This window comes from Protopterus annectens, chromosome 1.part0 (genome assembly GCF_019279795.1).
Source record: "Protopterus annectens isolate FY-2018-M chromosome 1.part0, PAN1.0, whole genome shotgun sequence".
NCBI lineage: Eukaryota > Metazoa > Chordata > Ceratodontiformes > Protopteridae > Protopterus > Protopterus annectens.
The window spans coordinates 408,155,978-408,177,007 of record NC_056725.1 but is presented as its reverse complement, the minus strand read 5'-3'; the positions used below and the strand labels follow the sequence as shown (position 1 = coordinate 408,177,007).

The 21,030-nt window shown below is 40.4% G+C and overlaps 1 protein-coding gene across 1 annotated transcript in view; it reads left to right on the top strand.

Annotated features, from left to right (window-relative positions):
* The window catches only part of LOC122792613 (solute carrier family 22 member 7-like), a 588,108-nt gene that overhangs the window by 503,930 nt on the left and 63,148 nt on the right, over positions 1 to 21,030 (top strand). The window contains exon 9 of the mRNA XM_044060277.1: positions 3,462 to 3,668. Coding sequence (XP_043916212.1) covers positions 3,462 to 3,668 — 207 coding nt within the window. The remainder of the gene's footprint in view (positions 1 to 3,461; positions 3,669 to 21,030) is intronic.

Below are 21,030 nucleotides of genomic sequence, written 5' to 3'. Positions count from 1 at the left end.
TTACAAAGGCCCAAAAAATAGGGACAGTTTTTAAATATTGCTCTTACAAACTTGGAAAGTTGATAGACTAACAGGTTTTGCATTAACTTGGATTTTCTGAAGGGTATGAAGTCAGAAACTCAAATGTCTGTCATTATTTTATAACTTCTGTTCAACATATTCACTAACAACCTTCACTCCGCTAATAACTTCTCTACACTTCTACAATATGCCGATGATTCACTCCACCCTTATCAGCTCTGCCCACAACATCCCTGAACTACTAGATGTCACTCAACAAACCTTCACATCTGTCGAAACCTGGCTCTCTGATAACCAATTAATAATAAAACCAAAAAAAATAAACTCCTTCTCGTCTTCCCTAAAACACTCACCCAGCACAAACCCTCTTTCTCGGTCACCTCTCTTAATAACCCATCATCAAACCCTAACCCCATACCAAATTACTTGGAGTAATTATTGATGATGAACTAAACTTTGATACTCATATCCAACAATGTATAAAAAGAGCCACCAGACACTCGGACTTCTCTAGCACAACCAGAAATTTCTGTCACCTTCCTCCAAACCTTCCCTCTCCCAGTCGCTTCTTCTACCCTGCCTTCTCTATGCTGTCACTAGCCTTACTAATGTTCAAACTTCACTTATCATTAAACTAGAGCAAACTTATCATAAAATAGCCAGGTTTGCCTCTAATCACCCCTATAAGTATCACCACTGTCTTGTCCTTAAATCCTTCCAAAGGCCAGAATTCTCTAAACAACTACTTCTACACCAACTTCACATTACACACTCTATCCTGAATGACCCCCTCTTCCTGCCCTTCCATCCACAACCTAGTCTCCTACTACAACCCCCATCATCACATTCGTACTTCTAGCAAACACCTCCTTGACATATATAAACCCAATAAAAATATAGGAAAGTCCCTCTCCAAATACTCTGTTGCACATCCTTGGAACTCACTCCCTCAAAACATAAGAATCATTCATCAAAAATGCCTGTCCAGAAAAGAACTTACAATTTTTCTTCAGAATACATAGTCCTGCAGTAACCCCTACTTGATCTAGCCTCTTCTCTTCTCAACTTTAACTCCTTTTCTCTATTCCACTCTTTACTTCCTTGTACTTGCCTCATACACCTTTATACCTCCCTCTCCCCTCACTTCCATGGTTTACTATTCTTTATTCAAACGGAAAAATATTTTCTGTTCAAATAAATGAATGGTAATACTGAAATTACAAATCACTACCATTCACAATGTCGAACCAAATGCTCGGCGCATTTGGTTCAACATTGTTGTCGAAACCACCACGTGATAGCCATATAGGAGCTGATGTAAATCAAACTCCTATACAGCTAGCATGTTTTTGCAGGGGGGCAAGCCCCCCTGCACCCTCAACCCCCCCCATTTATATATTCTAACTCCGAGATCACACTACAGTGGGGATGTGGATGAATTTCCACTCCCCACTGTACCGCGATCTTCGTGCAGCTAGTCGATTTCTACTTATGTGAATGCAGTTGTGCATTCACATAAGTGGAGTCGACTATCTGTTGCAAAACTGCTTGTGCTTTCGACATTCTGTTTTTTGGCACATTGCAGCCGATGGAATGTTGTTCGCACAAACAATAGTAAACCCACTTCCATAGCATATATATTCACATATATCTTTATTTTAAAAAAATCGCTTGAATGGTTTATCTATTTGTATGTACTTCATGTGTAATATTCTCTAGACCTGCCAATTGTTATTTAACCTACTCGACGTACAGATATTCTCTAACTGTTGATTTTCGTATTATTTTTCATGGTGGTTTTCATTTTTTACTCTTTTTTTTATTTTTATTTGATTTTTATTGTAAAAATATGTAACACTTCTGGGGCTTTTCTCCTCAGGTGTCCACTGAAAATAGGCCCCTGGCCCAGTTGGACTAACCTGGTTAACAAATGTCAATAAATAAAATAAATAAATAAATAAAAACTTCAATCTTTAATTATTTGCCACTAATTTGCCAGAAACATCATGAAAATGGACCAACAATATGAGGCAAAAATTTGGACATCCTGAGAAAATCTGCACAGTTGAGAGGTAAGCCTCTAGGCTGCATTTATATCCATTTTAACTAATTCATCATGCTAGCAACCAGTGATATAAAATATACACCCGTAATTCTCTTACATGTCTGTGAGCACAGCATTTAATATTCTGTCTCTCTTTTTACTGTGAAGGCTGACCAAATAAACTGAATTTAAAGCTAACATATAGAAAAGTTCCACATTAAACAGATTTCACCATTTCTGAAATGTTATCTGAGGTCTGTTGCTCGGTTTCATTTATTACTTGTAAATTAGATGCAGCATAAAAAAAATCTTACAAGGGTCTAATTATTTTCTTATCCTGTGCAGAAATGCTAGTTTTAGTCTGAAAGTTTATTTAAAGTCCTGCTACTCTTTACATTGACACATTTCTATGAATATTCAGAAGAAATTACCAGTGGAAATATAACTGAACAGTGAATACACTATGAGCTACCTTTCACTCAAGCACTTTTCTGAAATATTTGTAGAGCCAAACATGGGAGCAGCTGATCTGTCAGGAAACTGTTTCTGCAAACTGTACTATCCAGCCAACTTGTCAAAAAATTCCATTAGTCAAATGGAGTTGCTGTGAATGGGATTTGAACTTACCATAAAGTGCAGCCAGTGATAGTGAAGCAGATTATATTAATTGTAAAGGGGAGATCCATAGCCGGACTTAGGCATAGGCCAACTAGGTGGCTACCTAGGGCGCCCCTCTAGCAGTGGTGCTTTTCCAGTATTTATTTGGTGTAGGTAGACCAGGATGGGGGCACCTGATGGTGCTAGAGGGGTGCCGTGGAACCCTTTTGTCTAGGGCACCAGTTGACATAAGGCCACTCGTGGGTAGAGCTGCTGTGCACAATGGGATGTGGGGGTTTGACATCATGGGGAAAATATTAATTTGTAACTTGTAATTGAATGGATATTCAAACAACTTGTTTTGTCCAGTAAACCACTCCAGTGAAGACCTCACAAAGAACTTCCTTACAACAGCCAAATACAATGATTTGAGATCTGGAATTTCTAGTTGAAGTTGATTTGCTAATTCTTTATAAAGGTGCTTCCATTTTATATGTAAATTTGAAAGGGAATAACTACCAAAGTCTTATCTTAAAATAGAAACCTTCCTTTACTTATTCGAAAGATCAGCATGACTAACAGAAACAAGGAGGATGCTACATTTGTACTTGGCCTACTTGATGTAGAACAAAGAAAACGTGTCAGCAATTGTTCTTTACAGCCATGTAGAAACGCTCAATACTTTCTTTTGCTATGTTTAGTTTTCTTTGATGCATCATCTGCTAAGTGGCTCTCATTCTAGTTTCACAGGTAACTACATGATATGATGGACTCACAGATCCTAAATTTCCTTTTCCAGACAAAATGGCCTTGGCTTTTCATCATTTATAGGACGTTTAGGAGTGTCAGCAGCTCCGCTTGTGAAGCTCCTGGAGGACATCTGGCAGCCTTTTCCAGATGTGATATATGGCACAGCAGCCATCATCAGTGGGATTGTGGCATTTCTGTTGCCAGAAACTTTGAATGCAAATCTGCCTGAGACCATTGATGATATTGAGAAGCAAAGGTAAGCACCAAAGAGCCAGTGGTAAACAGTATGTAATATACAAGCAGTGGACTTATATATTTGATAATATGAACCCATATGTCACATGATACCACATCCTCTCTCTCTTGTATGTATCACAGCTGTTATCATAACTTGTTGCTTTGTAGAGAAACATATTCCTGTACTGTATGAATACATTCAATACTGCTCAGTGAGTGAGGGTTTGCTGAATGAGGTTTGTTCAGTTACTGTAAGCCGAAGGCAGTTTGAGCAAAAGCAAGGGCTTTGCTCTGAAACTCTGGCAACATACAGGAGTTTTGTCCCCACACCCTTAATTGTATACCTTATCTTAGGCTGCATGGGACTTTGCAGTACATGGTATTTGTTGAAACAGTGCCAGCTTCAGTCTGCTACATTGCAGAGCAATCAGTATTTAATAGTCAGCCTTACTGTGAATGCTAACCAAGAGAAAGTAAAGTGGGCTAACAAGGAGCAAATTGAACTATGTGTGGATGCAGGCCTCACCCACAGATAGCAGCAAGGAAATGAATTTAAGGCTATTAATAGGCAGTTGTGGCACTGTTAGTGGCATGCAAAGAGAATCACAACACTGTGAAAATAGTAAAAGGGCTATACACAGAGGGGTAATAGTCCAAGAAAGTAAAGTGATGTTTTGGATTTAACATGCTGTGTTGTACCTTACCTTTCTTTTCAGCTCTAGTATTGTTTATGTCATTACTGAAAATCTAATAAAAGCATTATAATGAGCTAAGATGTGCAATTAAACAAATGAATATAATTATAAACAGCAGAATCAATGGAGGCAGTATTACACCTGTAGTAAGCAGAGGTCTATTAATGACTTTCCTCTAAGTATAGATGACTAAGAAGCCATACAACAGAGTAGCCGACATTTTTCAATTAATATAACACACTCTAGGGCATTGAATTGCTTCAGTGAAGATTATATAATTAAGCAGTGTGGAAGTAACTCCCCTGTGTTCTGAGTTTGCAGGAATGGCTCCAAGTTTGATAAAATGAAATGCAGTAGACTACATCTCACCAAAAGTCCTTCAGTAGTCCCTGATTCACCAGCAACCAACCAACCAAGTAACATAAAACACATCTGTTGTTATGGTATAGATATGATTTATTCTAGATATCTGCAAACTACAATATCAGATTTTATATTTAAAAGGAAGAAAATATGCCACCATAAAGAAACTGTTTCCGATTATCTAGTAAGCATTTGGCAGGCCTAATAGTTGACATAGTATGATAAACACGGTTCCCAAATGTAAAATCATTATGTTATCTTATGAATTCTAGAGCTGATTAGGTGTCAGAGAGGTAACCATTTGGAATATCAGGATCTGCTACAGCATGTCCTGAAATACCGAAACTAAATGGCTGAAAAATGGACTTACATATATTAAGTCTGAGATGGCCATTTCTCAGAATATTCCCTTTTCTCTGAGGTATGGTGATCTTGGAGTTGGTATACATACGTTTTGGATGTGTAGGGGGGCTTGCCTCCCATATTAGAGTGCAGGGTGGCTTGCTCCCTGCAAAAAAAGATGTCAAAAAGAGAAGAGCAATCTTCAAGATTCGCTCTTTTCCAGGGTTTTCAGTCTTTTTTTTGGTTTGTCTGTACTCGGCATTTTAAGTGCTGATATTTCCACAGGGAGCCTCCTAAGGATGGTCAAGGGATATAATACATTTCTTTATTCCCAATATGAAAACTCAGATTTAAAAATACACTCAGCTAGAGAAAAAGATACAGGGAATTCAACTTCAAACTGTAAATGTTGCATGTGTTGTTCTTCTGTTATAGTAAAGCTTGATTTAAAATGTTACAGAAAGAAAAACAATTAAGCATCTTAGGGACTACTGTTTTCTCCCAAACATGGTGGCTATGAACTATCTACTTATCCTACTATTTATTTATTTACTTATTTAATCTGTTAGCTGGATAAGCTGGCTTTTCAAACTGATCCTTCTCACCCATGACCCTGGTCACCTAGTGATGCAAGATATTTCATTTATTTTATTATTATTATTATTTAGAGTTTGTTGCCCAAGTTGGCCATGCTGGGCAAAGCCCATTTTTCAGTGGGCACAAGGAAGACAATTAAGTATACGTAGTGCTAACAGGGCTGTACAAGTACATCAACTTTACATTTACAGGGATAACTTTATAAAAATCATTATACAATAAAGAGTAATTAATATACAAATATGGGAAAGACAGCTGGTCATTTATACATGAGTGCTTGTTGTAAATCGAGAGTTACTCACAGGAAGAATTCCGCCAAGCGAATGGCACACAAGATCATCTAAGTCATTACAGAAATCACAACTAAAAAAAATTTTAGAATAACACACTGAACTCCTCCAAGACCTACCAATTTGCCAGCCTCTACTTACTGTACCCTTCACTTTTGTGTGATACAACCCATAGCAATAATGGTAGAATAAAATCTCCTGAGCGGAACTGACAGTTTAACAGGAAAAAGTCTGAGTGTTTGCCTTCTGGTAAATGGAAGGAGATGATTCATAGGCTTATGCCTTTAGGGTCCTTAGAAGCCTAGCTATGCACCCTCAAACCATTTGGGTTCTGAGTATCATGGGTGTCTATATGAGGGGGAGCATGTTAATAGATAGGTAACTAAGGATTTGTTGGGGGTTAATTAGGTGAAAACATCAAGTGGAAGTGTCTTATTTACATATCATTATTTTAAGCATATGTGTGTGTGTGTGTGTGTGTGTGTGTGTGTGTGTGTGTGTGTGTGTGTGTGTCTATATATGTATATATATATATATATATATATATATATTAATATAAGAATCAATTATTATTCATTTTAGTACAATTCAAGAAAACATCCACAAAATAAATGATGCAAACCACAGTTCCACTTTAATAAAATAATAAATATATAAAAACAAAATATCGCTGTGGACTTGTTCAGACTGTGACAAACACTGACAAACATGTTCATAGATTGTTACTAGGCTAATGACCCTGGGGGGCCTTTTTGAGCCTAGCCAGGTTTTTCTGAAAGAATAATGATGTCTTGTATCCAAACAGGATATTGATGGCCAGGTGTTTATGACCTACCTCTCTCCATAAGGGAAATGGGTGACAGACCCGGTGCAAATTTCCTATTCCCCATCAGCCAGTTTAGATTGCACTTAAATAGTGTAATACCTGAACTCAGCTTCACATGGATGGGAAGCCTATTCCATAGGAGAACAGTCTCTGGGACACATGTCTGTCTCCAGCATGTTCTGATTAAGTCACAGACAAAATTCAGGTCCCTAGACCTTGTATTTCTGGTACTGTTTGACTTACAAATATGTAGGAGGCTCATAAGTGTGGGGTTTGTGGATGCCTTGTTAGTCAGGCATAGATCACCCATCAACTATCTGTAGGAGACTGAGTAGAGAGAAAGGGCTTTAAGACACTCTTTATAAGGCAGGTTTGTTGCATCTTGTATTCTTTTTGTATGGAACCTTTGAGGTTGCTCAAGTTGCTGCATATGCCTGGTCAGGTACATACTGAAGGGAGAATTGTACTCTATGACTGGTCTGATAAAGGCAGAGTACAGTGGAATAATGACCTCTTTGGATGTAGATGCCATGCCCTTTCTTATAAGTTCTGCAGCATAAAAGGATTTTCTCATTACTGTGGCCATGTGGTATTCAAAGGTAAGGCTACTATGTACATTCGCACCCAGGTCCCTGACCACTTGGTGAACTCTTAGGCATGTATTATAAATATGGTAATTAGCCAAAATGGTTGACTTCCCAAAGGGTACAATTATGCATTTCTCATCACTGAGTTTAAGACCATGGCTTTGGCACCATTTGTTAGTCAGAGATAAGCATTGTTGAAGAATGTTAGTGTATGCAGGGAAGTCAGTGATAACCCCCAGCTTGCAATCATCTGTAAACTTAGTCAGCCATAAAGCTTAAGCATTTGCTTCCTCTTCAGAGAAATAGATGCCAAAAAAGAATGGGCCCAGTACCAAGCCTTGGGAGAGTCCGCTAGTGACTGGCCTCTTGGTGGAGGTGGCCTCACCTATTTTGACTTCCTGGGTCCTATTAGGGAGCCAATTTGGCTATCCAGCAGGTCATAAAGGGGTATAAACCTAATTTAGTGGACTTGTCTATAATGCCTGAGTGGGGTATTGTAGCAAAAGCCTTGGTCAGGTCAAGGTAAGTTGTGTGCACAGTCTTGCCCTCATCCATTGCTTTGGTACCCTCTCAAAGTATTCCATCAGATTTAATAGGCATGACCTTCCTTTAACAAAGCCAAACTGTGATGGGTCCAGTGTTTGCAGGTTACCTGTGTCCTCTTTTACCATGTCCATGATGATTCTTCCCATGGCCTTACATATGAGGCTGGTCAGACTTATGGGCCTGTATTTACCTGGATCAGTGGTTGGAATTTCTTTGTGTAGGAGAATGACTGCAGCCATCTTCCATTCCTTGGTCATAAAACCTAACTATAGGATGCAGTTGAAAAGTGATTCAAGTGGACCAGAGAGGTCATGTTTTATGCTGTTTAGTAAGCATACAAGGATGTTATTGGAGCCCATCAGTGCAGTGTTGTTGACCTTGGAGCGTGCATCGATGACCTGTTCCTTATTAATGGTTGGGGGGGTTGTGGTATGTGATACTTCCTTTGGACTAATGGGGGGAGTTGGGGGAGAAAAGTGAGCTGTCAGCCAAAAAGGTGGGCAATGGCCTGTGGTTTAGTGTGGGCGATGCCATTTACAATAAGTTCTATGCATTGTTGTGTATTTCCCTCGAGGTTACAGACACAGCTGTAGAAAGCTTTGTGGCTGTCCTTTGCCTGAAAGGTTTTTTTTTTTCCTCAGATTTAGCCTTTGAAGTATTAATTACTGCCTGTTTAGATCGAACAGAGGCTTTTAGTATGTTGAGTTTTGTTCCTCCTATGCTTGGCCAAGATTTTTCTCTTTTACTGTATAATTAATTGATATTGTGATTCCACCAGGGTGGCTTGTCTTTTGAGTTTGTTGAGGGTAGTTGAGATCCCACATGAAGATCGTACTGGGTTGATCAGTGAGGGGCTCTAGTGCATTGAGATACATAATATGAGTTTCTTGGGACATGGAGGGGGACCTAAAGGTGGCAAGGATACGGTACAAGACCTTACCTATGGTGAGTTGCATGTGCATGAGTTCCAGTAGGTCATACACTTTAACTAGTCTGCATGTCAGATTGTTGACATAGCCTGCGACTCCTCCACTTTTAGATACATTCTGCACAGTAGGGGGTCTAAAAGGGTGAAAATCATTATAACCTTGCACTGCCAGGGTACTCTCTGCAACTTTAAACCATGTCTCCATTGCTACACAGGTGTCTACACTCTCCAGGGAGATGAAGGCCTGCAGAGAGTGAAGATTCTTGTTAAAACTTCTGGCATTGATCAGTACCATCTTCAGATATCCTTCACTGGTTCAGCTAAGTTGAGAGGTTTATCAGTTTGGTAGCCCCTAAAATAAGCACTATGTGGGTGGAAAAGGTCTTTGGCAGTATCTTAAAGCCTAGAGATGTTAAGTGCAGGCTATCCCCGTCAAAGCAGTATGGTGTGTCAAACATGTCCTCCCAGGCCAGTTGTTAAAATCAATCATTTCCTGTTGATCACGTGGCATCAGCCTTGGAGAAGGTAGTATGCTGCTCAGTGCTAGGTCATACCTGCCTGAGATGAATGATTAGCGAGATTGATCATGTCTCTCTTCATATAGTCAAAAGAGGTATGTGGCAGTAGAGTCATTGGATATAGTATTACTATGTGTAGCTGTGGGTGGTGTTTTAACTGAGTGCTTACATGATGGCTGACGACCCTTTTTTAATTATACAAGCTGCAAGACAGTCATGTGAACAAAATAGTTGTGTAAGCAAAGTAGGTCTTATGATCAGGGTATCTTAAACAACCCCCTTATTTTTAAATAAACCCTGTAAATTTTCCATGTCATTTAGAGCTGGTGTTTGGCTAGCATTTAATTTCATTTGCCACACGTACCCTTTAGAATCTAACAGTTCCTCTGTAGCTTCTTTGACATACGGAGAAAAACTTACAAGATCATCATCATCATCATCAATTCCCTTTTTCCCCCTGCCAATACCAGATTGGCGTAACTGTTTGCACAGGGAGTCCCCATTGCAACACCCTTTTTCTGCCTATAGTTTTATATGCTGCTAGCCGTGGTGGATACTTGGTTTTATCTACTTTTATTGTTTTCTTGTCGAGCTGAGTACCTTCAGCTGCTTTGGGTATTTTTTTTTTTTTTATTTTATTTGGATTTGTGAATACCGTGCAGCACATGGCCGAACATACTGATATAGAACTGGATTATCGCCCCAATGTGGGGACTTAACAGCAACAATGTTTTAAGAATTTAAGCATTACAGGTGTTAACCCACTTTTGTGCTGTTCTTTATTGACTGAATCCACTACATCAGACCCTCAGAACCAGGGTAGGTTCAATACTCTCTTAAGAGACTTTGAGACTAGTTTATTCAAACTGAAAACAATGCAGTGGCAACGGCTCCATATGGAGGTGTGCCTGCATTACAAGGTGGTACCCAGAGGTTTGCGAATTCTCCGTATGCCCACATATGGCAGCACTTTCCCTGATTTATTGAAACGATGGCAAATGTTAAATATGGAATTGAGTTTCAATTATATTAAGCTTCTGAATGACTTTTTTAGTCCCCAAGAAAGGGAACTGCTAGAGTGGATGGAAGCTCTGCAAAAGGAGCTGTACGACAATTATATAGAGGCTCCGTTTATTACAGAGTTTGATAGTGTGTTGCTGAAAGTTTCAGTTTATGATGATAGATTACAATTATTGAAGAAGAAGAAGCTAGAAAGGAATCTAGACGACTTTAAAAAAGGCCATATTTTTGTTTGGCCTTGAGGGTCGGAACGGACAGTACCATCAGATGTTGGTAATACCTTTCAGATATCTAATGTACGGGAAGTAATTCAGCAGCATATCCCCAATGAATCTATCACCTTAGAGAGAGAGAGTGACAGGTGGCTCCTGTCCTGGCATGTACAGCCATTGTGGACAATAGATCCGATTCCATGCCAGAAGTCATACATAAAGTCACTGACAATGGAGCTAGATCTAAAATTAACAGTAGTGTAATATCTTTGAGTGTGCACTTTAATTTTCCGGCTCCTTCCAAGTTGCCTCAGCAAGCAACATGAGGGTGGAGCTTCAGTCGAGGCTGGAAGAGACGGAAATCATCCGTGGAGAATGAATGCCGCATGGAAGGTGTGAGCCGCAAGAGGAATCATCTTTAATATTTAATTTGTCAAGTACTCATTTAACAATGGCACAGACAAGCCTTTTAAATAAAGACTTGAATTTTGTGCCTGCTTGACCAATGCAGATTAGTGACATTATATTGGACATACGGTTGTTTATACAGAATATTGCTCTGAAACTTATGTTTGGAGTCTAATGTGTTGGATGGATTAAAAAAGTTCCAGTTTGTTCATTCCTAACCTTACACCTGTACTTGAGACTTTTATTAAAGTTATTGAAAAAGAACTATGTGACATTTACACTGGTAAGGGGAACGGTTTTAATTTAACTAGAGATGAATGTATGGCCCTACAACAGCTGCATAATAATGACAATATCACTATACACCCCACGGACAAAGGTGGAGCGGCAGTAATTTTGGACTCTAATTCTTATGTCTCTACTATGTATGAATTACTTGGTGATGTTGAAATGAATGAATTGATAACACAAAGTAAGTTGTCTGCGATTATCAAGGGGGTACAAGATGAATTGTATGAATTACTTATGTATGAATTAATCGATAAAGATTTATAGGATTTTATGCAGGTTAGTGAACCACTCTTGGCCATTTTTCAGGGACTTCCGAAAGTCCATAAGTCATTCATTTGTCCCACCTTCCACCCTAGAGTATCGGGAGAGGGTGGGTCACTGAATTCATTTCGATTTATATCGAAGGTCAGCTTAAAAAAAACATTAGAGCAAGCTATAGCAGTGCTGAAAGATACTGAGCACTATTTGAGTTTCTTGGGTGTCTTTGATAGGACCCATGGTACATTCACTGATGATACATTGTTAGTTACTTTAGATATACAGACACTATTTATTGTTATACTGCATGATATGGGGATAACATCTCTTAAAAGATTTTTACTGACTATACTAGGATGCATGTTGACTTATTGGAGTCAGTAATGGAAATTGTTTTGTATAACATAGGCTTCTTATTTAAAGACACCATTTATAGGCAGAAAAAGGGTGTTGCAATGGGGACTCCCTGTGCGAACAGTTATACCAATCTGGTACTGGCAGACTGGGAAGCCAGCGTGGTCCTATCCAACCATGTATTCTCTGAATACCTTTTATATTACAAAAGGTTTGCAGATGACTTTTTATTTTGTGGCAGGGTGCAGCTGATGTTAGAACTGAATTTGTACATTATTTGGAATCCAGCAGTGAATGATTTAGATTTGAGATGAAATATTCTCGGGATTCGATAGACTTCCTAGATACCAAGATAACATTAACAAATCGTTCCCTTCAGAGTTCGCTTTTTAGGAAACCATGTAGAAAAAATGTTTTACTGCACCAGAAGAGCATGCATCCTAGACATACTTTTAATAATATTGCCAAAGGGCAATTTTTACGTATGTCTAGATTACATGCACAAGATAGTGAATATTTTACAGCTGTGTCTGAATTGGAAGGAGATTTAGTGGTGAGAGGGTACAGGAAGGATAATGTGAATAAAATATATAAGGAAACAAATTTATTACTTGAAACTAGAGGGAAACCCTACTTCAACAGGATAGGTGGAGATACGGGAGATAGACGCAATAGGAATGATAACACCCTTCTTAGGCTACCTTTAACATACGGAAATAATATTCATCATGTTTGCGATTTAATTAGTAAACATTGGCCCATTTTATTATCAGATGAGAAAGTTAGCAATATAGTGGGTAATAAACCACTGTTTACGTTTAAGAATAATTTATCTTTAAAAAGACAATTGTGTTTTAAATCTGCTAAGCCCCAGCCAGTGATTTCAAACAGATTAGGCACTTTTCCATGTAGAGCGTGCAAAGCTTGCACCTTTATTTGTAAGGATTGTGAATTTAAACATGCTTTTCTGAAATTTCTTTTTAAAGCTAGATTTTATGCAGATTGTAAATCTAAGGGACTGGTTTATTTAGCCAGATGCAGGCACTGTACTGCATTTTATATTGGAAAAACCTTAAGAATGTTGAAAGAACGCATTTGGCAACATCAAGGTGATATTAGGCATAAAAATCTATCCAATGCATTGGCTAAGCATATTTCTCTCTATCCTGATCATCTATTTTAGTTTATGGCCTTGGAATTGGTACCAATGGGTTTACGGATGGGAGATTACAACAATAGGTTGGAATTAGCAGTGACAAAATGGATTATCAAATTGCAGTCAGATAAGCCTCCTGGTATAAATGCTGTAGTTCCTTTAAAACCATCACTAAAAAACGAAGGTCACATCAATGATTTTAATTGTTTAATTAGTTAATTGACTTATACTGCTATAAATGTGGCTGATTATTAATTGTTTTTATGGCTCTGATGAAGCACTATCTGGTGTGAAAACGCTTATCCTGTTTTTATGCAATAAAAGTTTTGTATGCTGCTAGCCTTGGTGGATACTTGGTTTTATCTACTTTTATTGATATGCCTGGTTAGATACATACCAAAAGAGGCATTCTACTCAATGATAATCTAATGAATGCTGAATACAGTGGAACAATTACTTCCTTGGACCTATATGCCATATCTTTGTTAATAAGTTGCACAACACAGAATGATTTCCTCACTACTATGTACACATGATGGTTAAAGGCTAGATTACTGTCTATGTGTGTCCCCAACTCCTTGACTACTTAGTCAACTCTTAGGAGTGTGTTGTCAGTATGATAGTTACCAGGGGTGGTTGACTTCCCAAAGGATCCTATTATGCATTTCTTTGCATTTACTTTTAGGTCATGGCTCTACCACCAGTTATTTGCCTGTGTCAATCCTTTCTGAAGAACACTTGTGTCAGCGGGGGATTCTATGACTGCTCCTAATCTGTAATCATCTGCAAATGTAGTCAGCCAGAGGCCATTGACAATTGCCTTGACTTCAAAGAAGTAAATGCCAAAAAAGCAGTCTCAGGACAGATCCCTGAGGGATTCCACTTGTAACTGGGCTCTTTGTAGAGGTGGACTTCCCAATTCTAACTAGCTGGGTCCTGTTTGTGAGCCAGTTGGCTATCCAACAGGTGGCATAATGCTTATACTTAACCTTTTGAGTTTGTCAACAATGCCAAAGTGGGGTATTGTGCCAAGTGCCTTGGCCAGGTCAAGGTAGGCAGTGAGAACCATTTTGCCCTCATCCATTGCTTTGGTGACCCTCTCAAAGAAGTCCATCAGGTTGAGTTGGCATGATCTGCTCGTAATGAAACCAAATTAGGTTGGGTCCAGTATCCTGAGGTTTCCTATGTCATTACTGGTCATTTTCAAGATAATTATTTCTGTGGCTTTACATATGAGGCTAGTGAGACTTATAGGTCTGCAGTTTTCAGGGTCTGTAGATGGCCCACTGTTGTGCAGAAGGATGTGTGCTGCTGTTCTCCATTCCTGAAGCATTAAGCCTGTTTGGAGGCTACAGTTAAATAGTAATTCCAGAGGCCCTGATGGGCCATGTTTCTTGCTATTTAGGAGGCATTCTGGGATATTGTCTGGACCCAGTGATGCAGTATTCTTGGCCTTAGAGAAATAATTAAGGACTTGTTCCCTAGTGATAGCAGGGGGAAGTTATATTTGATGATATTTCCTAAGGGAAGTTTGAAGGGGAGAGAGTGGTAAATTTTGATCTGAATTTGTTGACCAGTAGGTATGATATATCTTCTAGCTCAGTATAGGTGGTTCCATTTACAATGAGTTCTGCTCACAATTGTGTATTACCTTTGAGGTTGTGGCCATAGCTAAAGAATGTCTTGTTGCTGTTGTCCTGGGAGGCCAATTTTACCTCCAGTTTGCCTTTGGCAGACTTTATTTGTCCTCATTAGTTATTTGTTTAGTCTGATGTGATCGGTTTTTATCCCGCTGGGTGCTGCACCTCCTTATTTTTGCCATGATTTTCTTCCTTCTGTTATGCAGCCTATTGATGTTGTGATTCCACCAGAGTGGCTTGTTTTATGAGTTATTTCTATACTTCTTCCTGATGGGTACAGCTGCCTCTATGCAGCTATTAACATACTTATACAGGGTTTCTGCGAACACTTCCACATAGGCATCAATGTTCTCAGGGTTTATATGGGCTTCAAATTTTGCTGGGATATCACTTAATAGTAGGACGTTAGCATTAGTGTAGTTCCTGAATACTCCAGGTAGTTAGCTGGAGTTCCAGGTTTTATTGTTACTTCAAGACAGACCATTTTATGGTCTGACCTTACCAGAGAAGACATTGCATGAGGGGGGTGTGCAAGACTGACCTATATTAGTCAGGACCAGATCCAGTGTGTTTGCACCCCGACTGACAATCTGGTCCAGGGATTGGAATCTCTGTGCCTGTATGTTTGCCATAACTCTCAACCTCTTAGTTCAAGAAATGTGGACAAAGCCTAAAAATAATGGGGGAACAAAGGTGGAAAAATAGGGACATATTTTAAATTAAATTTATTTATTTATTTTGACATTTGTTATCCTGGTATGTCCAACTGAGTTTGTACCCTTTTTCAGAGGAGGCCTGGGGAGAAAGCTCCATACAGAAGAACATTTAAAGCAGAAGTAACACAAAGTCCAGAAAACCTCAAATAAATGACAGACACTAAATACAGGAGTAACTATAGATACATAAAAAAATCTCAAAATACAGAACAGAATTAATCAACCTGCAAACAATTAAGTACAGTTGTAACTATAAGTTCCTAAACAAATCTCAAAATACAGTACAAAATAAAACAATCTGCAAGCCTTGAAGTAAAGAAAATATGAAACAAAATACTACTGAGTAAAGAGTTCATAGGTTGATACTAGGCTATCTGCCCTAGGGCATTTACAAGCCTAGCCAAAGTGTTTGGCTTTCGCCACCCTTTTAGATTTTTCGACTGTGCCTCTGTATAGTAGGTGACAGAAGATAGCCCTTTTAAGGTAAGTTTACTTTGCCTCTGTCTAGTAGGGACACAGGAGAGATCCCCGGGGTAAACCTACGATCTCCCATCCACTCGTCAAGATTTCTCTTGAACAGGGTCATTGAGGGGCACTGCCTAACATGGATTGGGATTTTGTTCCAGAGTGAGGGGAGCCTCTGGGATATGAATCTGTCCCTCCAGCATGTCCTATTTATTTCTGTGCTGAGGTTTCAGTCTCTGGAGCATGTATCTCTAAGGGACTTGGATTTCCTGAGGTGGAGCATGTCCATTAAATCTGGGTTGGACATGGCTTTATACGTCAGGCACAGATCGCCTCTGAGTAGGCGGTAAGCAACTGAGTAGAGCTGGAGTTTCTTTAGCCTAACTGCGTAGGGCATCTGTTGGAGCCCCTTAATCCTCTTGGTGAAGTAGTTTTGGGGTCATTCCAGTTGCTGCAGGTGTCGGGTAAGGTACATCCTAAATGGGGCATTGTACTCGATTATGGACCTGATGAGTGATGAGTAGAGGGGCACAATGACTTCTCTTGATCTAGATGTGAACCCTTTTGTGATGAGGTGAACTATATAGAAGGTCTTTCTAACCACTTTGGCAATGTGATTGTCAAAGGAGAGATTGTTATCTACTTGGGTCCCTAAATCCCTAATTACTTCTTGCGTACTTAATGGTTTTCCACCTATGTGGTAGTTTGTGGGCACTTTATTTTTCCGAAAGGGGATGACTATGCACTTTTTGGCATTTAGCTTTAGGCCATGGCTCTAGCACCAGTTATCCATCTCTGTGAGACCCTTTTGGAGGATGCTTGTGTCAGTTGGCGAGTCAATTATGGCACCCAGTTTGCAGTCATCTGCAAACTTGGTCAGCCATAGTCCTCCTGTGTTAGCCTGTACCTCTGAGAAATATATACCGAACAGGAGAGGTCCCAGGACTGAGCCTTGTGGGATGCCACTTGTAACTGGTTTAGAGTCTGACATGGCACCTGCAATTCTGACCATGTGGGTTCTATCCCTGAGCCAGTTTGCAACCCATCTTGTGACATAGGGGTTGATATTTAAGCTGCTGAGCTTATTTATGATGTCCGAATGGGGTATTGTGTCAAAGGCTTTTGCGAGGTCCAGGTAGGCTGTGTGGACTACCTTCCCTTCATCTATTGCCTTGGTGACTGTTTCAAAAAAGTCGACCAAGTTCAAGAGGCAAGATCTGCCCTTGACAAAGCCAAACTGGATGGGATCCAGTGTTTGGAGGTTCCCAATTTCTTTGTTTATGAGTTCCATGATGATACACTCTATAGCTTTGCAGACCAGGCTAGTCAGGCTTATAGGGTGATAGTTTCCGGTGTTCCGTTGTGGCACCACCTTTGTGGAGTGGGACCACTGTTGCTGTACGCCATTCCTTGGGTACATATCCTGTAGTGAGGCTGAGATAGAACAGTGACTTTATATGAGGGTTCAGTTCTTCTTGAAGCTCATGTAAGACACAGCCCGGGACACCGTCCGGTCCCATTGATGCTGTGTTTTTTGCTTTGGAGAAGGCAGCTCTCACCTGTGCATCTGTGATGTCAGGGAGGCTATACTCTGTTGGGATAGACATTTGCTGTTTTGGGGGGGAGTTTGCACTGAATCTGTCTGCCAGGATGTTGGCAATGTCTGTGGGTTCAGTGTATTTTTTGTCATTTTGCACTAACTCAGAGCATATCTGGGAGTTGCCACCCAGGTTCCTGACATAACTGAAGAAGGCCTTGTGATTATCTTTAGCGTCTTCTGCAATTTTTCTTTCAAAGCTGGCCTTGGATGATTTTATGAGGATTGTAGTTTCTTGCTAGTACATATCAGAGATGCTTTCCCTTTTTGGGATTTTGCTCTATCATGTAGTAGCTTCCTCCTTCTGTTGTATAGCTTGTTTATGGCTGGGGTCCACCAGACAGGTCTCCTGCCCTTGGAGGAGTGAGTCTTGGTTTTATTTGGGATAGCACAATCCATGCATTCCTGTAGGTGTCCATAGAATGCGTTTGTAAAGGAGTCTGCGGTTTGGGCCGTATTTTCCACTGGCCCAGGGTCTTTGAAGGATTCCACCTCGGTTTTGAAAAGTGTGAAGTTTGCTTTTGAGAAGTTCTTCACCGTGATTTCCTTGGCTGGGGGTGGGGACGGGATGAGGATGTCCAGTGAGATTAATTTATGGGCAGATCCTACCAATGAGGGGTTTACCTCTGGTGTGGAACAATGAGTCCCCATGTTGGTGATGATCAGGTCCAATATATTTTCCCCTCTTGTGGGAATGGTGACTAGTTGTTCCATGGCATTTGAGTTTATAAATTCTAGGAACCGTTGGGCGAGGGTGCTGGGGCTTGAGTAGTGCTCCCAATCTATGTTTGGGTAGTTGAAGTCACCCAATATGATGCTGTTTGGAGAGACCTTCATATTTTCCAGTGTTGTCAGGAAAGCCGAGTGGGGTTCCTGAGTTTGGGAGGGTGGTCTGTAGCAGGATACAAACTGAAAGGCAGTTTTGCCCACTATTAGTTGCACATGGATGGTGTCCGCTGCTTCGTGCAGTGCCACTAACCTGGAGGTGTGGGTATCTATGATGAATATGGATACTCCCCCTCCTTTTGTGGTTCGGTCCGACTTTTGGGGCCGAAAAGCATGGTATGAGGTATAACCTGGTAGTGCTGGGGTGCTCTCGGGAGCCTTGAACCAGGTTTCTGTTACTGCACAGATATCGATATTCTCCATACTGAGGAGAGCCTTGAGTGCGTGCATCTTGAGGTTTAGACTTCTGGTGTTGAGCAGCATTACCCTTAGTTTCTTTTTCCTTGTGTTGTCTGTGGAGGTGGGTTTGTATTTTGAGCCTTGCCTAAAAAAGGCACTATGGGGGTGGCAAGAGCCTTAGCCAATATTTGAAAGCCCAGTGGTGACAGGTGCAAGCTGTCCCTAGCGAAGCAACATGGCTTGTCGAGCATGTCATCCCAGGCTGACAGACACTGTATCCCCTTTGAATGACACCAATACTTTAGCCAATTGTTAAAATTGATCATTTTGTCTTTATACTGTGGTATCATTCTTGGTGAGGGTAAGATGCTACTCAAGGTCAGGGTCATACCGGCCTGGGCTACATGATCAGAGAGCTCCTCTATGTCTCTTTTCATGTAGTCCAGGGAGGTACGTCTCAGGTCATTCACACCAGCATGGACAATGACGGAGTCATATTTGTACTTGCTTTGGAGTGACCTGAGTGCTTGTGTTATGTGGCGGATCCTGGTACCTGACAGGCAGCTTACAGTGACCTTCTTCTTGTTCAGCCTGGTGAATGGGATGTCATTGTGTCTGACAATAGAGTCACCTATTACAAGTGTATTAGGTGTGTTGTTTAGCCTTAAGGACTGTGACTGTGTGGCACACTGACTTTGTGAACTATGTGATACGTGGGTATTGTTGTAGGGTAGCGGTTGCTTGGATGTCTGCTTTGGAGGTCTCTGCTGCTTGTGAAGATTTTTATTTAGAGCCTCCGAGTATGTTTTTGTGTGTTTATGTGTTTGGTTTGCTGTTGCGATAGGTCTATGTGAGACTGGATTTGTGGTGTGTGTGGTTACCTTCTCTGCCTGACTGACTGTGTCAGTACTGGGTTGAGAGAGCTTAGCCTCCAGTTTGGCTATATAGGTGCATCTCTCACATATATTTGAGCTTGTTGGGAGGAGGAGAGGGTGGTCTGTGTACACAAGGCAGTTGTAACATTGCCTCAAGATTCCCAGATTCACCAGATGGACTGGAGAGTAAACCCGAAACTGACTTTTGGACATGCCAGAATAGTAAAAGGAACTACTTTTTGACTGATCAAAAAGGACCAATAAGGAGCCAAGTACTTTAAGGGAGTATAAGAGGGTGTAGTGCTTTAGTTTATTAGTGCTTACTTATAAGATTACTTATACAAGCAACTGCAGGGCTTTAGAATGAAAATAGAGTGCTTACTTTGAGATTTAGAACAGTTCTAAGGGAAAAAATGAAGAGCAGACTTTGTGAAGCCGGGAATAGTTTAAACCCGTTTAAGCGGCGCTGTCCAATGCTGCTCTATTTGCAAAATCGTGCAAAACTGCACAAATGCGGGTTTTAAAGCAGGGAAACTGGGTATTGTTGTGGGGTAGCAGTTGTTTGGGTGTCTGGTTTGGAGGTCTCTGCTGCTTAGGCAGATTTTTATTTAGAGCCTCTGAGTATGTTTTTGTGTGTTTATGTGTTTGGTTTGCTGTTGCTATAGGTCTATGTGAGACTGGATTTGTGGTGTGTGTGGTTACCTTCTCCTCCTGATTGACTGTGCCAGTCATTGGTTGAGAGAGCTCAGCCTTTAGTTTGGCTATATAGTTGCATCTCTCACATATATTTGAGTTTGTTGGGAGGAGGAGAGGGTTGTCTGTGTACATAAGGCAGTTGTAACATTGCCTCAAAATTCCCATATTCACCAGCTGGACTGGAGAGTATACACGAAGCTGACCTTTGGACATGTCAGGATATTATGGTGAAATACTTTTTGACTGGTCAAAAAGGATCAAATAGGGTGTTAAGTGTTTAAAAAGAATATAAGACGGGTTTAGTGTTTACGTTTGTTGATGTTTTGCTTATAAGATTACTTATAAGAGCAAGTGCAAGGCTTTAAAATAAAAATAGAGTGCTTCCTTTGAGATTTAGATCAGTTCCAAGAGAAAAAGTGAAAAGCAGGCTCTGTGGAGCCGGTAATAGTTTAAACCTGTTTAAGTGCCCGATGCTGTGCTATGCGCAAAATCGCGCAAAACCACGCTAAAGCGGGTTTTTAAGCAGGGGACTTGAAAGAGCTAGGAATTAGCCCAAAGCGGCCAATAAACAACAAGTTTCTGGGCTGAAACCACTCCTCCAGGGACAGATAGGCTGCTCAAAGCTCCCCACTCCCACTGGTGAACAGAGAAGCTTCCTCCTATCCAAGTAAGGATATGGGCAACACAGGAACTGCTCTAAAGTCCAGAATACAGCAAAACCTGTATTAGGGACTATTCTAGCTCAGGAAAAGCAGGAAACAAGGATAATTTTTTTTTTCTTTTTTTAGGCAGATATCAGAAAAAGCACAGTAAATACTTTACACAGGCTAGCACACTTGAGTGAGCAGCCTCAACAGTTAATTCACACAAAAAGAC